Below are 18,084 nucleotides of genomic sequence, written 5' to 3'. Positions count from 1 at the left end.
AACTAATACAGTCGTCTATTAAATGAGTCCCTACCACAAATCCTGAAAATTTCTGGGAAACAGGGGACACAATTTCCAGCCGACCTAAGCGGAAAAGAACCGGAAGTGCCTCTAGTGCGCGGTTGTTTTGAGAAGCAGAACTAGGGCTGAACTCAAAGAAGATGGATCGGTACGTGCTGCTGGTGATCTGGGGGGAAGGAAAGTTCCAGTCGGCCGTGGCGGCGGAGCTTGGGCCCGAGGCGTCCTTGGATGAGGGTACTGAGAAGCAGCCTGGTAAGCACCTGGTTAAGAAAAGGCGGGAATGGCTTACGGGAGGGAAAGAACTTAAGAGTTTGATCAAGTTCCCACGGGGGCGGGAGGTTGGGGAATTGTCCCTGGAAGCTGTAACTCTATTTGGGATAGGTCTAATGAAGTCTGAGCAATGTCATATTCACAGGAAAATCAGAACAAATTTGTAGATGCAAGATCCTAGGACCCAAAAGTTCTTGGCACAGTAAAATATTAAGTAATAGAATCTCCTGTGCCTTAATAATGGAATTTCAGTTCTTTTGGAATGTATACATTCAATAAATATTTATATCTCCACATGCAGAAGAAAAAAGAAACAAATCTAAAAAGATGGGTAAGGGTCTTATTGACCTAGAGTGTACATTGTAATGGGAGATGATAACTAAGTTGAAACAGTAAATGATAGTTTATGCAGTGTTAACAGTTTGCTATTGTGTTTCTATTTATAATCTGTATTGCGTTTTACTTGCTTGTTTTGATCAAGCAGACATTTGAGGAGGAAATGTAGGTGGTAGTGTATAAGGTATTGTGACAGATTTACTTATCTTTTGGGGGGGATTTTTTGATGTTTGCAAACTGGCGGACACGTACAAATCGGTGGCCTTTTCTATTTTCTCTCTTTGCTTTAGATTATTATTTCAAAACTGGAATAGATCTCGATTAGCATGAAATTGTGTTAGTGTACATTATGTAACTCTTGAGCCATTGAGTTAGATTGTCTTTTCTTTTTCAGACTTCACAGCAGCAAATGTTTATCACCTCCTGAAAAGAAACATAAGCGCCTCAATTCATCCTGATGATAGTGCTTTCCCTGGTAAGTATAACATAAACTCCTCTTTTTTCTGGCACAGCATTTGTATTAGAAATAATTTAATTTGGTCATTTAGGGTATAAGAAATAGTTGTTGACCTTGAAGGAGGCAGTGAGACTCCAAGGTAACTTAAAGGAATAGATAACTGAAATGTTATTTTTCTCTTCCCAATATTTGAATATCATAAAGTTATTATGAAAATTATTCCGTTTTCCCAACTCGTGTTTTTCTTTATTTATGAATTTTCATTGCCAATCCCTCTTTTTATATAACCTAAGATAATGGAAATAATATGGCATTATGATTTCTTACTAAGTAGAAATAGATTATTAATGCCCCCATACAAACTACTTTATCATCTATTTATTAGTAATTGTTTAACATATGTAAATTAAACCTCTTCTATCTTTCTTACTGATTATTTTAAAAGTGCTTCATGGTTGTAAACACGGTCTTTTCTTGGTTTTTATCTGAAGTACGTCACTTTTTTGTAGAAATCTTTCCTCCATTAACTTCTATTACATTTTACAAATGCATATACTTACTTTGATATTTGTATTTACTTCTGCTATTTTCTCTTGGCCACTATCTGAGAATGTTCTGTAAAATCTCAGAAAATAGAAATGCCAAAGAGACCAAGCCCTAAGAGCTGAAGAAAAGATGCCAAGGAGAATGTGCTTTTTGATAACTTTGTAGTTCTCATGACTCTCTAATCTGTTTCTTCTTCTTTTCTTTCTTTGGAGAACTTCTTATCTTTTAGTGTCAACTATCACCATTGGGAAATGATTTCTAATATGTATGTACTTTCCTAGTGTTGTTTTTCAAATCCAAGTAATACTCAGATTTATTAATTTATTAATTTTTCAAGTTCTTATAACTTTAGTCATTACCACTATTATTGCTGGAAATAGATTTTTTTTATTGTATTTCAGATGTATATGTGAAAGAGCTCTTAGGGCATTCTAGAAATTCTCATGGAAGGTTCACTTTCTTCTTGTGTGGAAAGAAGATTCTTACATAGACATTTCTTCTTTTGCACAAGAGTGTGGGACTATGAAAAAGCCACTTTAATATAATAATCAAAGAGGAAATTACAATTGTTTCATAATCTTTAAAATTTACTGTCTAAATATCAAAAAATTCTTATTGCTGATTATATATGTTTAGGGAAATGAAAAATAGTAGAAGTGATACTTTTTGTATTTTGTAATTTAAAATCTTAGAGCATTTGGGAGGCTGAGACAGGAGGATCGTGGTTTGCAGACAGTCTCAGCTACTTAGTGAGGCCCTTCACAACTCAGTGAGACCCTGTTTCAGAATAAAAAATAGGGCTGGGGTAATAGTTCAGAGGTAGAGCGCCCCTGGTTCCTATTCCCAGTACCACACACACACAAAATAAATAAATAAATAAATAAATAAATAAATAAATAAATAAATAAATAAATAAATAAAATAAACATTAGTAACATTCAGAATTAAAGTATTTTATTTCTTTATAAAAATTTTATCAAGAACAGTTGAATGGTACTTGTTGCCCTCATGTCATCATACAAGTTATGATACAGAGCAAATATCTTTTGTATGCTTTGGTGAATTATCATACTCTATATTAGTTTCCAATATTTTACCCTTTGCATTTTCGATGTTATGAAATATCTGTTCTTTTAGTGAGAATTTTTTTGCGGGTATTTTCTTTATCGCATCTTCATCCTCTTTTTCACAATATGTTTGTCACAGTGGCTATTTCTAGAATTACATTTATATTACATCTGAATATCACATTCAGCATTAACAATTTTTGTTTCTTTGCTGTGTCTTCATTTTTACCCCTAGGTCCTTCTACTAGTAATTCATTTTTATAAGATATCACTTGGGTGTACACTGAGAAACAAGGAGGCAACAGTGTTTCGCCTTTTGCCATCTGTGTTGTAAACTGAATAGCAGATGTCTGGTAATCAGTTGGTGACAAACTTTGAGAGCAGTAGTGTGCTTAATCACTGATCATGATACACATCTTTTATTTATGATAAAAGTGATCTGGTGACCAAGAAACGAGCAGTAAAGTTTACTTTATGCAATTATAGTTAAATCACATACCATGGTAGCTGAGGTGTTAGGGTACTGGTGCTATTTAGAATTTAAAACTTGGAGAGCTGGTTGTGGTGGCATGCACTTATAATCCTAGAACTTGGGAGGCTGAGACAGGAGGATCGCAGGTTCACAACCAAGCTCATTAACTTAGTGAGGCACTTTGCAACTAGTGAGATCCTGTTTCAGAATAAAAAAATAAATAAAAATAGGGCTGGGGGCTCTGTAACTCAGAGATAGAATGCACTGGGGCTCAATCTCTAGTTAACACACACACAACAACAACAACAACAAAAAAAATTTGGAACATAATGGGTTGAACTATGGTAGCTGAAATGTGTGCATATCAGAACCATGCAAAGCAAGAACTGGCTGTATTAAGTTTCCCACCATGCTAGGATTATTGCTTTCAGTGATATGGTATGACTGAGCACCTGGAAATGCAACAGAGTTGTACTTGGTATAAGGCTGGAGAGGTAGGCATGGCTGTTATGTAGAAGGCTTTGCAAAACCTGTCATAGTGTTTAGACTTTTTCCTAATTGTGATCAATAGCCATTAAAGACTGTGAAGGAAATGATGTGATCAGATCTGCTTCTGAAGTATGCTAGTTGTAGTGGGCACAGTAGAGAAAAGTAAAGCTGCAGCAGAACCTCTGAAGAGTGGAGGAGGATGGATAGAAGTCAGGATGGTAGAATGCATCTGACATTAGTGTTGAGTTAGTTTGGTTTATGAGAAGGGAAGGGTGCAGAAGGAATCAGGGATGACAGTAGGTGTCTGGCTTGGCTAAGCCACTGTGATGTGTGATGGTGGTGTTTAGGGAAATAGGAGAAGCAGATTTGGAGGGAATATGTTATTTGGAACATGTGCACGGTTGCCTAGTAAGATGTTTTATAAAAGTTGAATACGTGCATCTGGGGCTCAAGATACATGAAATGAGGATTCAGATTATAGAGTCAACACTGCATAGATGTCAGTTGAAGCTGGGAGAAAGATGAGATTGTTTATGGATAGTAAGAAGAATTGAAAAGCTAAAACTGAATTCCAGTATTTAAAGGAACTGAACACCAGTTTTTAAAAAAAACTGAGAAGAGCAGCCAGAAAATAAGGAGAAAGTAGTCAAATGGGGCATCTTTGATTCTTCTGGCTTACTCTTAACATAAAAAGTCAACTAGCAACAATACTAAAAACTGTTAGATTTAGTTAAAAAAAAAAAAAGCAAAAACAGATCGAAGTGTATTTGGAGAAAAATGGGAAAGTTGATGAAGAAATAGACGGTCAAGTGTAGGCAGCACTTTCAGAAAGTGTATCCAAGAAGAATAAAGAAAGATTCAATGGTGAGGGGAGGTGAACTTAAAAAGACTCTATAAAAAAAGGAATTAGAGAAATTCTTGTGTGTATTTCAATGCTAGTGAGGGTAACATAATTAAATGAGTGAGCTTGGATCTCAGTGGAGTTTTGAGGGATAACCTTAAATCAGAAGGCCAGTACCTCTTAACCTTTTAATAGGAAGACTTGTTAACAGAGAGACTTAATGGAAGTACAGGTAGAGTTCCAGGTTTCCTAAAAGGAATTAATACCTAATGGCTTCTATTTTCCTAAGAAAGTAGGAGGTAAAGTCTTTTGAAATTATTCAGAGAAGGTCGTGATAGGTATGTAGCATCTTACCTAGCTTTCATGGGAATCAACCCCTCTGTTTCTAGCTTGGCTCAACCTAATCCACAAAGTCTTTGAAGAGTGAATTGCTTTCATTTAATAGCTTCCATGGTTTATTGTTACCGAGCAGTGATTGATAGGTATATTTAACATCTTTATGGTAAATATTAATCTGTTTGAAATGTTGATTGAGATAATGAGTTTGGGATTATAATGAACTAATGCAAAGTGTTCTTAGTGATACTGCTATTTAGGCAAATTGTTCTTTGAATTTTTAGCAGAGATTTTTAAGAAGATCTATCTATCTATATAAAGTTGCAGGAGTATGTTCAAAATGCATAATTCTCTAAATATATATACTCTGACATCTGCATATTTATGTTCCATCTTTCTTCTAATAAGTGTGATTTTGTTTTCAAGCCTGTTCAGTGGGCGGTAGACCTGGTTCCAAGAAGTGGTTCTTTGCAGTTCAGGCAATATATGGATTTTATCAGGTAATACTTGTTAGTGAATGTCTCTGTTACCGTAAAGAATTCTAGGAATCCGTTATTTAATAAAAATCTTTTTATTTATTAGTTTTGTAGTTCTGATTGGCAAGAGATACCTTTTGATGGAGAAAAAGACAAGATTGAAGATGTTCTTCAAACAAATATCGAAGAATGTTTGAGTGCTGTTGAATGTTTTGAAGAAGAAGATAGTAATAGCCGGGAATCCTTGTCCTTGGCTGAGTATGCTTATAACCTTTTTACACTATCTTCAAGATACTTAACATTAGACAGTTATTTTATGCCAAGAGGGTGACAATTACCTATTTTAGCAACTATTATAAGGAAATTTTAATTAACTAAAAGCTCTGACTTTTCATCTTGGAAGACTTTGGGCAATTCGGATCTTTTATCTGAATAAAACTTTTTCTGTTTTTGTTTTTTTGTGGTTAATAGAAATTGAACTCAGAGGTATTTTACCTCCAAGTTCCACCTCCAGCCCAATTTTATTTTATTTTTTTTATTTTTTATTTTTTTGGTGGTACTGGGGTTCCTGGAAACCCTTCTACTTCCGGGCTACACTCCCAGACCTATTATATATTTTTTTAAATTTTGAAACAGGGTCTCTTAAGCCAGCACGGCTGGCTTCGAACCTGCATGACCCTCCTGTCTCCACCTCCCAAGTGCAGGGATTACAAGCGTGTGCCACCACGCCCAGCTTTTATTTCTTATTTGGAAACAGGGTCTCACTAGGTTGATGAGAGTCTCACTACTTACTGAGGCTGTCCTCGACCCTGCGATTCTCCTGTCTTGGCTTCCCAAGTAGTGAGTTACAGGCTATGAATAAACCTTTAAAATGCAAAAATTGATACCTGAAAATATGTTTTAAGCACCCATAATGGTAAGAATCACAGAAAGAGATATGTTAATTAACATGCCACTTTCATAAAGATAAATTCTTCCTGATAATATATTTTAAGAGCTTGATAGAAATGTTATTTACTATTAATAGCAACCATTCAAGTAAAAGTGTCTCTTTCATTTTGCTATTTGAGGCAATGTGGCTTTTTCCCCATTCATATGTATCATTGCTTTAAATACTTTTTAAAATCCACAAAGGGTTTTTAGGTTCATGTGCATAATTGAGTTCATTTTCAGGTGTTTTTGAATTATGCTAAAATCTATTAAGATGACCGAGGCGACAAGTTGTGATAATGTTCTTTTTCTTCATACAGTATCCCGTCTCTGACTCATAGCTAATGCCTTTCATTTCAATCACCATAATATTTCATGACAAAGATAGCTTTTGTTTCATTTTAGTAGCCATAAATTACACTATGACTGTAAATTGTGCAGACCTTAACATTTTCTTTCCTATTTCCAGATAATATTGTTTATATGGGTTAATGAAGGAAGAGAGTGCAGAACCAGGGAAAGCCTTAAACCAAAAGTAGTCAAGTGGTCTATGTGTATCTTAGACCAGGCACCTAACTTATCCAATTCTTTGTTTCTTTATCTATCAAATGTTGAGGTTCTTTTAAATGATTTCTCAGTTGTATTCACTCAATCTCTCTTATCAGTCCATCTTTTTCTACCACTGTTAGAAGAAAACAAGTGTTTAAAGTAAATATTTCTGCAGTCAGGGATGATGGCGCATGCTTGTAATCCCGGTACTTGGGAGGCTGAGACAAGAAGGTCATGGGTTTGCGGCTAGCCTCAGCTACTTAGTGAGGCCCTTCCCAACTTAGTGAGACCCTGTTTCAAAAATAAAGAATAAAAAAATCAGGCTGGAGGTGTAGCTTGGAGGGAAAATGCTCCTGTATTCAATTCCCAGCACCACTCAAAATAAGGAACTATTTCTGGGTAAATGACCTAATAATTATTTCCACAAGAGGGAGCCCGAAAACTATGCTTTAGCATAAGGTGCCTAAAAAAAATTTTTTTAGGCCATATTGGTTTATAATAAAGCATTTGTTATTTATACTATGTTAAACTATTCTGAGAAAAAAATTATAATTTTGAAGTATCAAAGGAGGGTATTAAATTATATTCTCTGGTCAGAACTGTCAAATGAGATTCAGAGAAAAGCTGTATCCATTTTTATTAAACACTAAGAGATACCTTACTCTGAAGAGTCAGAAAAATGTTTAGTTGATTAGCTACCTATATTTAGTATACTAACTACAGTTTGGGGTGTTGTTGCCATCATTATTGATGTTAATTATGTTTTGGGGGTGTAGGTAAGCATTATATTCATACATTCTATTGACTCTGCACATAATATATTTCTTTAAGTAAGTGATTTAAAATTGAAATAACAGTATTATCATAGTGCCACAGAGGTTTGTTGTCAGGGTCAATAAGGGTCAACTTAGTAGTGTTGTGCATATAGATGATTATTTCCTATTATGATTATATGTAGTATATATGAAGATTTTTTTCCCTCTAACTTGTCCTTTCTATTTTAGTTTATATGAAGAATCTGCAGAAAATTTGCATCAGTTATCAGACAAGCTTCCTGCTCCTGGTAATATTATAGCTGCTTTTGATAATTTGTGTCTTATCTTATACTTTTTATGAATGAGTGATTAATTCAGTCCTTATGCTAATCTTCTCACTTCTAATCTTGAAATTAAATGGAAAATAACTTCTTAATTGAAGTTGATACAAAATATATTCCTCTGTTTTTATAAAGTATGTTGCTGAGATATTACTGTTTTATTTTCATTTAGAAAACTAAATACTCATCTTTGTTTTCTCAGTTATTCTGAAGAACAGTCTACTAATCTTATAAACAATTATTGGAAAAATAGTTTCTTCCTGAGATAACTTGGATAATATTTTTTATGGCAAAACTAGTATACATGCTATAAAATGGAATGTTGTGCAGGAAAAGAAACTCTTGGCTCAGCATTTTTTCATAGAACCCATTTTTTTGGCATAATAGAATATTTTGCAAAATGCTGTGTCATTTCGTGTGTGTGTGTGTGTGTGTGTGTGTGTGTGTGTGTGTGTGTGTGTTGGGATACTGGGGCTTAAATTCAGGATAGATGGTTATCATAAAGGATCGTTAGCTCACAGTCTAATCCTTATATTCAACAAGATCGTATTTTACTATTAAAAGCTCTATATAGGAAATAATTGAATGTATTGATAAATAAACCTCCTGGTCCCCCCCACCCCCCTTTGGTGTTAGAAATTAAACCCAGAACCTGGTGCATGCTAAACGCCTGGCCCCTCAGCTTTTCTTTTTAATGAAATGTGTCAGGGCTAAAATATTCATTGAAATATTACACAGTTGCTGTTTACAGAAATGAAAGGATTTTCATTATCAAATTTTTTCTTGGTTTCTGCTTTATTTTGATTTTTCTGGTCCTTAACCAAATTTATAGTTTTATAAAATTTAAACTGGTATGAACTTAGCCTTCTTAGAATCTAATGATGTTGTCAGTATAATTGGTTTTTCTGAGGATTTTATTGTCTTTTAAAGAGAAGTAATTTATTTGAGCATTACGATTTTATACTAATTCTTTCCCTTTTGGATAACAAAATTAAGTGTAGAAAAATATAATGAAATCATAGAGATTTTTTTTCTTTTTTTGAGTACAACAATAGCATTGATGATCTCCAGAGCAATGTGTATAATTAACCATTGCTGCAAAATTGGCAAGTAATTATGATATAGTTCATTGTTTTCTAGCATATGCTAGCTATTTTGAGACAAAATGGTTTTAAATCTAATGATAAACATTTAAAAATCTTGAATTCCTAAGGATGTGTATTGTTTTGAAGAATGTCAGAAATTGAAGTTAAAATATTCCTTTCTCTTCTGAAATTCAATTTTTATGGTACTATTTTAAGACAGTTCATACTTGACATCTCTTATAAATTACAAAAATATTTTTCTCTTTCTAGGTAGAGCAATGATAGACATAATACTATTGCCCTCTGACAAAGATCTTCCTAAACTGAAAGACTGTTTACCTACTGTGGGAGCATTAAAACATTTGAGGGAGTGGCATTCAGCAAAAATTACTATAGCAGGAAATCTTTGTGAAATGTAAGTTTCTTTGGTCACATTTGATGATTGGTTTTGTTGTCCAAACATGCTACCCTATTTTTAATAGATTGAGCATTTGATAATTATTTTTTTTTCCTGTATTGGAAACTTTATTGGTCCTGGAGAAGAGGGGCGGCAGTGTTACTGTTTCCCGTTGCCATTGATGGGGCGGTTCACGTGGTCAGGGGAGGTCAGGAAGGCCTTGATCTTGGGCCTGGCGCTCAAGCACGCCACGTAGGCAGAGAGAAGGGAGAAGGCGTCCAGGCAGCCGGGGGCCAGCACCTGGTGGATCAGCAGCAAATCCAGCAGGTTGTAGTTGGCGAAGGAGATCTGGTTGCCCACGATGAAGGCCTGGCCACCCTGCTTCTGGGACAGCAGGGTCTCAAAAGGCTTCAGGTGTCTGGGCAGCGCCTTCACATAGCCGTCCTTGCCTGCCTCATAGTTTGTGTAGATGAGGGTGGCATATTTACAGCAGAGGTTCTCCACGCCGCCATTCACCATGTTCAGGAGGGTCGCCTCCTGATCATCCTTCCCGTACAGCCCCAGCAAGTGGCGCAGGATGGCATTGGACTGGTACAAGGTGAGGTCTTCATCCTGGAAATTGGGGAGCTGCCCGTAGAGGCAGGAGGCTTTGAGCGAGCCCTAGGACCAGGTCTCCTTGGTCACCACCTCCTCCTTCCAGCTCTGGCCCTCATCGGCCAGCAGCATGCGCCTGGCCTCGCAGCAGCCTCGAACAGCGAAGTAGACCAGGGCATACGGCGGCATGACTGCTGCATAGCTGGTGGGCGGCTCGCGGCTGCAGAGGTGGACCTGGGTGGCAGGGCTGGGCCTTGATGATTATTTTAATGTGATACAGTAAACCTTTACAGATTTATATCTTGAGAAGAATCTAGATTTCTATTATCTCATATTTTTAAGATATCAAGTTCTCAGTCAGTGCTTATTTATAACTACTGTTAAACATTGTGTACCTTTAAATAGGCTTATATTATCCAGTAAGCAGTATGATCGATACCATGCATATATAGATATTCAATTTATAATGATGTATATGTTTTTTGTTGTGTGCTATACAGAAATAATACCATCAAAATGTTTTATAATTTCTCAGTAGGAATCAGTTGTGTATTCTAGTTGTGATCCTTCAATTAACATTTAAGCTGGATTAACGTCATGATCTTTTTCATTCAAGAAGTGTTTATTGAGTACTGACTTTATGCCGAGCACAGCAATAGATGCTGATGAGTTAAGAAAGTGAGAAGGCTTTATTTATTTATTTTTTTTTCTTAATGGAGTGGAGGCAGAAACAGGAATGCCAACAGTCAGGATCCTCTGATAAATGTTACCGTAGAATTTCATACAAAGCCATATAGGAACAAGTTAGGAGAGCTGTTCTGTTTTTGAAGAAAAGAAAGGTTGTGTGTGTCTGTATATACTTTGACATATTTAAGCCAGTAGTAATAGAAAGGTCTATTTCTTCATTTCTGTGATAAGGATAACGACTCCTAATTTGTGGGGATGTAGTATTCAATCATGCGAAAGATCTCACTCAGAGATTAATGAATGGATATTCCTCTGGTTGCACAAAACTAGTGATGTGAAGTTTGCAAGTTTACCTCATAGGCTTATAGTTAACTATAACCATCAAATAGAAGTAAAATATAAAACCACGGGTTTTGTTTTTTTGTTTGTTTTTGGTGGTACTGGGGTTCCTGGAAACCCTTCTACCTCTGAGTACTCTCCCAGACCTATTTTATACTTTTTATTTGGAAACAGGGTCTCTTAAGCCAGCGCGGCTGGCTTCGAACCTGCGCGATCCTCCTGTCTCCGCCTCCCAAGAGCAGGGATTACAAGCATGCGCCACCCCGCCCGGCTAAAACCATGTGTTTAATTGTCACAATCTTTTTTTTTTTTTAACAGAAACTATCAGAAAATTGCAGAATACCTTTCTGCTAATGTCGTATCTTTAGACCAGCTAACAAATGCTATTGACTCAAAGGAATTGTGGAGGGGCAAGCTTCAGATATGGGAAAGAAAGGTAAATGGATTTCTTAATTATCACAGTGTACAAAGCAAGCCTTTCAACTTTATTTACAACACAGATAAATACTAAATTCTAAACTAGTGCTACATAGAACTCTCGGTGTTAATAAAAATATTCTATATAGCCCAATACAATGACCTGTTACATATTGCTATTGAGCACTTTATATGTGACTTTGTTCAACTGATGGCTGAAGTTTTAATTTATTTAAATTAGTTTTAATTTAAGTAGTCACTGTGATATTTTGGCTACTGCACTTCTAGAACTTTAAAAGCAGAATTTGATGTTAGTCAAGTTCGTGTTGTTTATCCAAGTACTTTATTTTATTGCATGCGTTATTCACTAGGAAAACTGCTTAGAGCGGTTACCTGTCATATTATCTTAGGTGATCTCTTTGCTAACCAGCTCTCGAACTTTGAATAGCTTTTGTAACCTTTTAGACCATTGATTTCTTCACCACAGGTGCAAATACTAAGTTAGTTGGATTCCTTTAATCCTAAATTTCTGTGAGGTTCTGATTCTGTTTTGGTATCTCTTACTTCTTACTCCAGATTGATAGGGTAGTTTTTGTAAGTTTTATCCATTTTGAAATAAGTGTTCCTATTTATATATTTTGTAAGTAGGCATAAGAAAACCAAGAAAGTTTCTTTCTTTTTTTTTTTTTTTTTTTTTAACGGTACCAGGGATTGAACCCAGGGGCATTCTACCTCTAAGCTACACCTCCAGTCCTATTTTTTATTCTTATTTTGAAACAAGTTCTCACTAAGTTTCAGAGGGCCTCACTAGTTAGCTGAGACTGGCCATGAACCTACAATCCTCCTGTCTCAGCCTCCCAAGTACTGGGATTACAGGCATGGACCACCACACACCACACCCACCTAAATCAAGAAAGTTTCCTAATGCATGTTCAGAGTAGCATGAGAGCATGAATATGCCCTTGCATTCCTCTAAAGTTTTATTATGCTAATCATATTTCCCCTTAAAATTCATACTTAATAACAACTTAATACGACTTATAGTAAGAAAATAGAAATTAATGTGCTTAGAATTAATAGAATTAATTTGACTTGTTCATTTGCATGTTGGCTAATTCCAAAAGGTTAAATCTGTAGGTAAACTATCTCAGCAAGTGGTTTCAGTAGGAAAAAAAAAAGTATATAGCCAAGTGGAAGGGTAGAAAATATGATATGCTAGGGGAATTGCTTTTGTATATATTTCCTATAACTACATGTTTACATATAGGAAGATAGATATTGTCAGAGTTTTTCGTGATTCATTTATTGCCTTTAATAGGAAATTAAATGTCCATAAATTCACATTATGCATTTAAATCTTGAAATCATTTTCTTAGTGGAGCATATCTTTCAGCTACGAAGCACTGTAATAATGAATAAGGACATAGATTCTAGAGTTATAGTGCCTGCATTGAAATCCCAACTCTTTTTATTTCAGTTTTATGTGACATCTTAGTAAATTGTCTTCATCTATGAGATGGAGTTCCAGCTCAGAAGTTTTTATAAGAATTCAATTATTTAAAACACAAAATAATCATTCAATGAATATTAGTTATCATTATTATTGTTGCTATAAATGTTGGTCAGAAACATATTTTGAAGGCAAACTATGTGTGAGGTACCACACTAAGTATCTAGTAGTGAATAAGCTTCTCTAAGTTGTCACATAACCTAGAAACTGGTAGGAGGCCAAATATTTAACGCATATACTCACAGGAGGTTGTCTGGTTTCGTGGTTGCATAGAATAGGCTTAGCATAATCTTACTGGCTAATTAAAGGTCAATGAGAGCTTTTCCTGAAAAAATTATGTCTAAGTTAAAATAGAAGAATGTGTATGTAAGTGGAAGAAGTACCTTTTGAGCTGAGGAATCAAAAACAAACTTCCATGTGCATTTCCACTCAACTTTCACTGTCTAGTAAAATTTTTATTCACAATCCTGTTCTGTTGGTTTCTTTGCAGTTTGGATCAGAAATTAGCTTTCCTGAATTTTGTTTAAAGGGAGTCACACCTAAGAATTTTAGTACATCTAATTTAAATACTTGCTTTCTTACCAAAGAGATGATACCATCAAAGGATAAGAATAGTTTACTGAAGGTAATAGTTTGTTTAACATTTTTAACTATCGTCTATTTATGAATATTTTTGTTCCTGTGTGTTTGAATCTTGAATTACTATTTAGTAACATGTGTGCTTAAGTGTGCATAATTAAGTGCTTGAATTATACTGTGTTACTAACATTAAATACTGGTAAAAGCTTTGTTAGAGCCTTTTTAAAAATGTAACAATCATAACTTCAAGTTAGTGTAGACCTGAACCCGCCTTTGACTTGACCTTGGCTATGTAAACTCATTTCCCAATATTGTTTTATAATTGTTTACTTTAGGTAACTTAGCCATCTTTCAGAGGAATTTCAAGGTCTTTTCTAAAAATTAGCATCAAAATTTGGTCAGTTCAACCTTCTTTGGCAGTACAACATTGAAGTATATTAATGTATCTCATTTTGGGCTACCATTGAAGATAATCTTAGGCCTCAACCTTTTCTATAATGTAAGATCTTCTACCTGGTATATATATACAAATAGTGTGTGTATGTGGGGTTATATACAGATTTAGATAGACTTGGTTTTGAAACTTGCTTTTTAAGCTCCGTCTTAAAGTTTTGAACTTACAATCACTGGTGTGTAGGCTTTCATTTGTATTTACAGGATGACACAATTTAGTTCCTTTTCCAGGTTTTCCATTACTACGGCCCCGCTTTAGAGTTTGTGCAGATGGTACAGTTGTCAGATCTACCCTCCTGCTATGTGTCGGACATTGAATTTGAGCTGTATCCTTTCATTTAAGTGTTCTTTGTAGATTACATTTTCTGTATCAGGTAGAATGTACTGTTATTGGCAGGCAATTCTGTGTGTTTGGTATACATTTATTTTTTATTGTTTTAATGTTGATGCCCAAGTGGGACTCCTCATCGTTGACATTATTGGAGAAGGAATTTGATTTTTCTACATTCGGATCCTACAGTTTTTCCATCAGAATCCTTCTTCCTAGCAAGCATCTTTATTTTCATTCAGTATTTATTATTCACTGTGGGTAGGGGTATGGAGATAATACAGAAATGATTGAATCTTGCTTCTTCATGCGGCTATAATGTTCTCATTTTGAGAACAGGCCAGATCTGTCCTCTCAGAGCGTAGCATTAACTGAAACTCTGTGCTCTGTTCAAATACTCCACATACATGTTTTATGTGTTTTTGTTATCTTTGCTGTTATTTTATTTAATGATTACTGCTCTTTTAAAAATAACTTTCCATTTCCTACAATCCGAGATGCAGCTCCATGACTTGTCTGTTTTATGTTTCTGCTGATGAAGCCTATAAGTGCAATATATCCCAGCACATAGTAGCTGTTCAATAAGCATTGCAGAATGTTTTATTATGTCATTCTAAAATCAAAATGTTCACAATTTTCTTCTTGCAGTTTCCTTGAACTTGACTAGGTGAACTCATTTCCCAGTATTATTGTGTAATTGTTTGGTTTAAGTAATTTAATTGGCAAAAAAAAGTTACCAAAATAGATAACATATATGGGAGCATCAGAGAACCGCACTCAGCTGACAACTGCCTGTAGTGTCATTCCTAGGCAGTGGGGTTTTATTTATTATTGTTTTGAGGGGCATGGGGTTTGTTTGTTTGTTTTTGTTTCTTTCTTTGTTGGGGAGGATGGTGGTTGCTAAGAGATCAGGTGGAGAGCCTTTTCAGATTCATCAAATCCAAAAAGACCTTATCTACCATAAGTAGGAGTTAAATTCTGTCCTAAGGATGATGAGGAATCATAGAAGGATTATATGCCTGGGTGTGGCTTAATCAGAAGTAAATTTTAGATCAGACTGGTAGAGTGAGGAGGCTAGCTGAGTGTAGGATGGTTCCCGGGTTGAAGTTGGTGCCGCCAATTGAGATAACATGTGAAGAAAGCAGGTTTCACGGAAGAAGAGCACTGAAGTTTGGGTAGTGGTGTGAGGAGTAATACACAATGAGCAGCTTAACATTTTTTATCCATTATATACTACTGCTTAGAGCTCTGTAGCCGGCATTATCACAGCAGTAAGACTGTGGGAGGTACTTCCAAGTATAAGCTATTACCAATTCTTTTCTCTTGCTTTATCTATTAGTAGCTTGTAGGTCAGAAAGTAGATAATATTTGACATATTTGCTTCATGTTAGATCCTTGCTTTAAACCACTGTTTTTCAACTGTTTTCCAAGGAAAATCTAGGACTTAGAGAAAGAGCTCTCTTGGGTAGTGGGATGGGAGATAAATTGAAGGGCACAGCTCTAGTCCTCCTCTGACTTCAGCCCAAGTAGCACGCGATTTCTCCCACTTCTACTGCTGGGCCTCTAGGATAGCTCATTTGCAAAAACTCTCTGTACCAAAAAGCTTGAAAAGCACACTATGCTTTACATAGTTCCACCCCACATGTAGTTTTTAGACCAGTTTTAAATTAATATGCAATATGGTTTTCATCGGTATGGTTTAAGAAAAATTTTACATACTGAAATAAAAACATCCTGTAAGTGCTATATTTTTTTCCTCTTTTTTTTCTTTGTGAGGTACTGGAGATTGAACCCAGGGCCATTCTACCTCTGAGCTTCACCCCCAGCCCTATTTTTTATTCTTCATTTTGTAAAAGGGTCTGGCTAAGCTGCGGAAAGCCTTACCAAGTAGCTGAGGCTGGTTGCAAACCTGCGATTTTCTTGTCTCAGCCTCCCAAGTTGTGGGATTGCAAGTGTGCACCACCACACCTGACTCGCTGTATCTGTTTTTAGAATAGGTAGAGGAATTCCTTGTTTTGCTATTCAATATTCATGAGGTAGAGAAGATGGAAGAATGTCAGGAATCTGTAGAGAAAAACAGACTGGTTGATAGACTCCTGAAATGTTCCAAATTCCCTCTGCCATCTGCATGATTGATGCATTAGCACAAGTTGGCTGATGTGTCTTTAATCTACTTAAGAAACAAATGCCATCACATTTACATGCAAGTATTCAAAATATTTTAAATTCTTAAGAAATTATATCTAAGAATTTTTAGAAACACCCAAAGCAAAATATGTTATTCAAAAAATTGTTGATTTGAAATAGAACATTAACAGTGCTCTTGAATTTCTTTTGATAGTTTATAGTGGTGACATTCAGAATAAATAATCAAGGGAAGTAATCTTTAAAGGAGTTACGGTAAATCTCTGGTTAAATTTTGAATGAATGAATTTAATCAACTTATTTTGTGGAGCAGAGTAATTTCACAGTCATTATTCCCTCATTTCCTTAACTCCTTAGTACAGAGGATTGACAGAACATACTACAAGGCAGAATTCCATGTTGCTGTTGGAGCAGATGTCTTCTCTGGGTGGCCAGGTATACAAGGCTGGTTTAGTTTTTTATACTTAACAATTAAGAATGTGTAAGAAAAATGAATATAGCTTGTTAATCTGGTTTTTCTTGATGGTTTGATTGATATCTTTAATGTTGTGTAATGTGATTTTGACCCTGATTCATATTTAAGTATTTTGGGCTTTTCAAAATCAGTATAGGACACTTTGTAGACAAAGTGATATTTGATTTTAAAAGAGATTTTTGGAAAAATATGCTTTATTACTAGTAATTCTTTTAAATTTTGAAACATGTTAACTTACACCTTCAGTATCTCATTACAATTCTATAAGAAGATATTTATAGGCTACATTATCTTTTTCATGTTGGAGTGGAGTTGAAGTGAGGAAAAACTTCTAAAATGTCACTGTAGTATTATTTGTAAGTTTTCATTTTTCCCTCTTAATTCCAGTGATATTTAGGAGATTTTCAAGTATATATGTACGTGAATTATGTGTAAATAAAAAGTGATATATATCAGGCATATATGCATATACATGTATATGAAATGATCTATTTTATGATTGTAAATGTCTGTACATTATAAAATCTAAAATTGTATTTTTAACCTTTTATTTTATTTTTATTTTTTTGTGGTACTGGGGGTGGAACCCAGAGGCTTTTTACCTCTAGCTATACTCCCAACCCTATTTTTATATATTTTTTGGAAACAGGGTCTTACTAAGTTGGTGAGAGCCTCACTAAGTAGCTGAGGCTGGCTTCAAACCTGCGTGATCCTCCTGTTTCAGCCTCCCACGCGTGGGGATTACAAGCATGTGCCACCACGCCTGGCGTATTTTTAACCTTTTAAAAACTAAAATATGCCGGGAGTGGTGGCGCACGCTTGTAATCCCTGTACTTGGGAGGCGGAGACAGGAGGATCATGCAGGTTTGAAGCCAGCCTCGCTGGCTTAAGAGACCCTGTTTCCAAATAAAAATATAAAAATGGGTCTGGGAATGTAGCCTGGAGGTAGAAGGGTTTACAGGAACCCCAGTGCCACCAAACAAACAAACAACCTAAAATATAAAGAATTCTAAATAGAATCATGTATCTAAAGTCAAATATAATTTTTAATAAAAATGAGTTTACATTTTTTTGGTTATTTAATTATTATCCTTTTGTGAAAATTATTTTAATGCACAAATTATCTTTTGGCCATATATGCATAACATTTAGTATTGTTTTAACAGCAAATAGATTATTATCAAACACT

General features: G+C 35.3%; 1 protein-coding gene and 1 pseudogene across 2 annotated transcripts in view; one reads left to right on the top strand and one right to left on the bottom strand.

Moving 5' to 3' along the window:
• Positions 1-73: 73 nt before the first annotated feature.
• MTBP (MDM2 binding protein) overlaps positions 74-18,084 on the top strand; it is a gene marked incomplete at its 3' end in the record, with an annotated part of 76,977 nt that continues 58,966 nt past the window's right edge. The window contains exons 1-10 of the mRNA XM_080694998.1: positions 74-273; positions 1,022-1,102; positions 5,262-5,335; positions 5,418-5,569; positions 7,795-7,853; positions 9,242-9,386; positions 11,307-11,424; positions 13,406-13,540; positions 14,179-14,273; positions 16,783-16,855. Coding sequence (XP_080551124.1) covers positions 162-273; positions 1,022-1,102; positions 5,262-5,335; positions 5,418-5,569; positions 7,795-7,853; positions 9,242-9,386; positions 11,307-11,424; positions 13,406-13,540; positions 14,179-14,273; positions 16,783-16,855 — 1,044 coding nt within the window. The 5' untranslated portion in view covers positions 74-161. The remainder of the gene's footprint in view (positions 274-1,021; positions 1,103-5,261; positions 5,336-5,417; positions 5,570-7,794; positions 7,854-9,241; positions 9,387-11,306; positions 11,425-13,405; positions 13,541-14,178; positions 14,274-16,782; positions 16,856-18,084) is intronic.
• LOC308262542 (glutathione S-transferase P-like) lies at positions 9,528-10,151 on the bottom strand (annotated as a pseudogene). Its single transcript has one exon. The product of its transcript is annotated as a glutathione S-transferase P-like (transcript).

This window comes from Muscardinus avellanarius, assembly GCF_963383645.1.
Source record: "Muscardinus avellanarius genome assembly, chromosome: 4".
Taxonomy (NCBI): domain Eukaryota; kingdom Metazoa; phylum Chordata; class Mammalia; order Rodentia; family Gliridae; genus Muscardinus; species Muscardinus avellanarius.
This window is presented reverse-complemented; position numbering and strand designations above follow the sequence as displayed.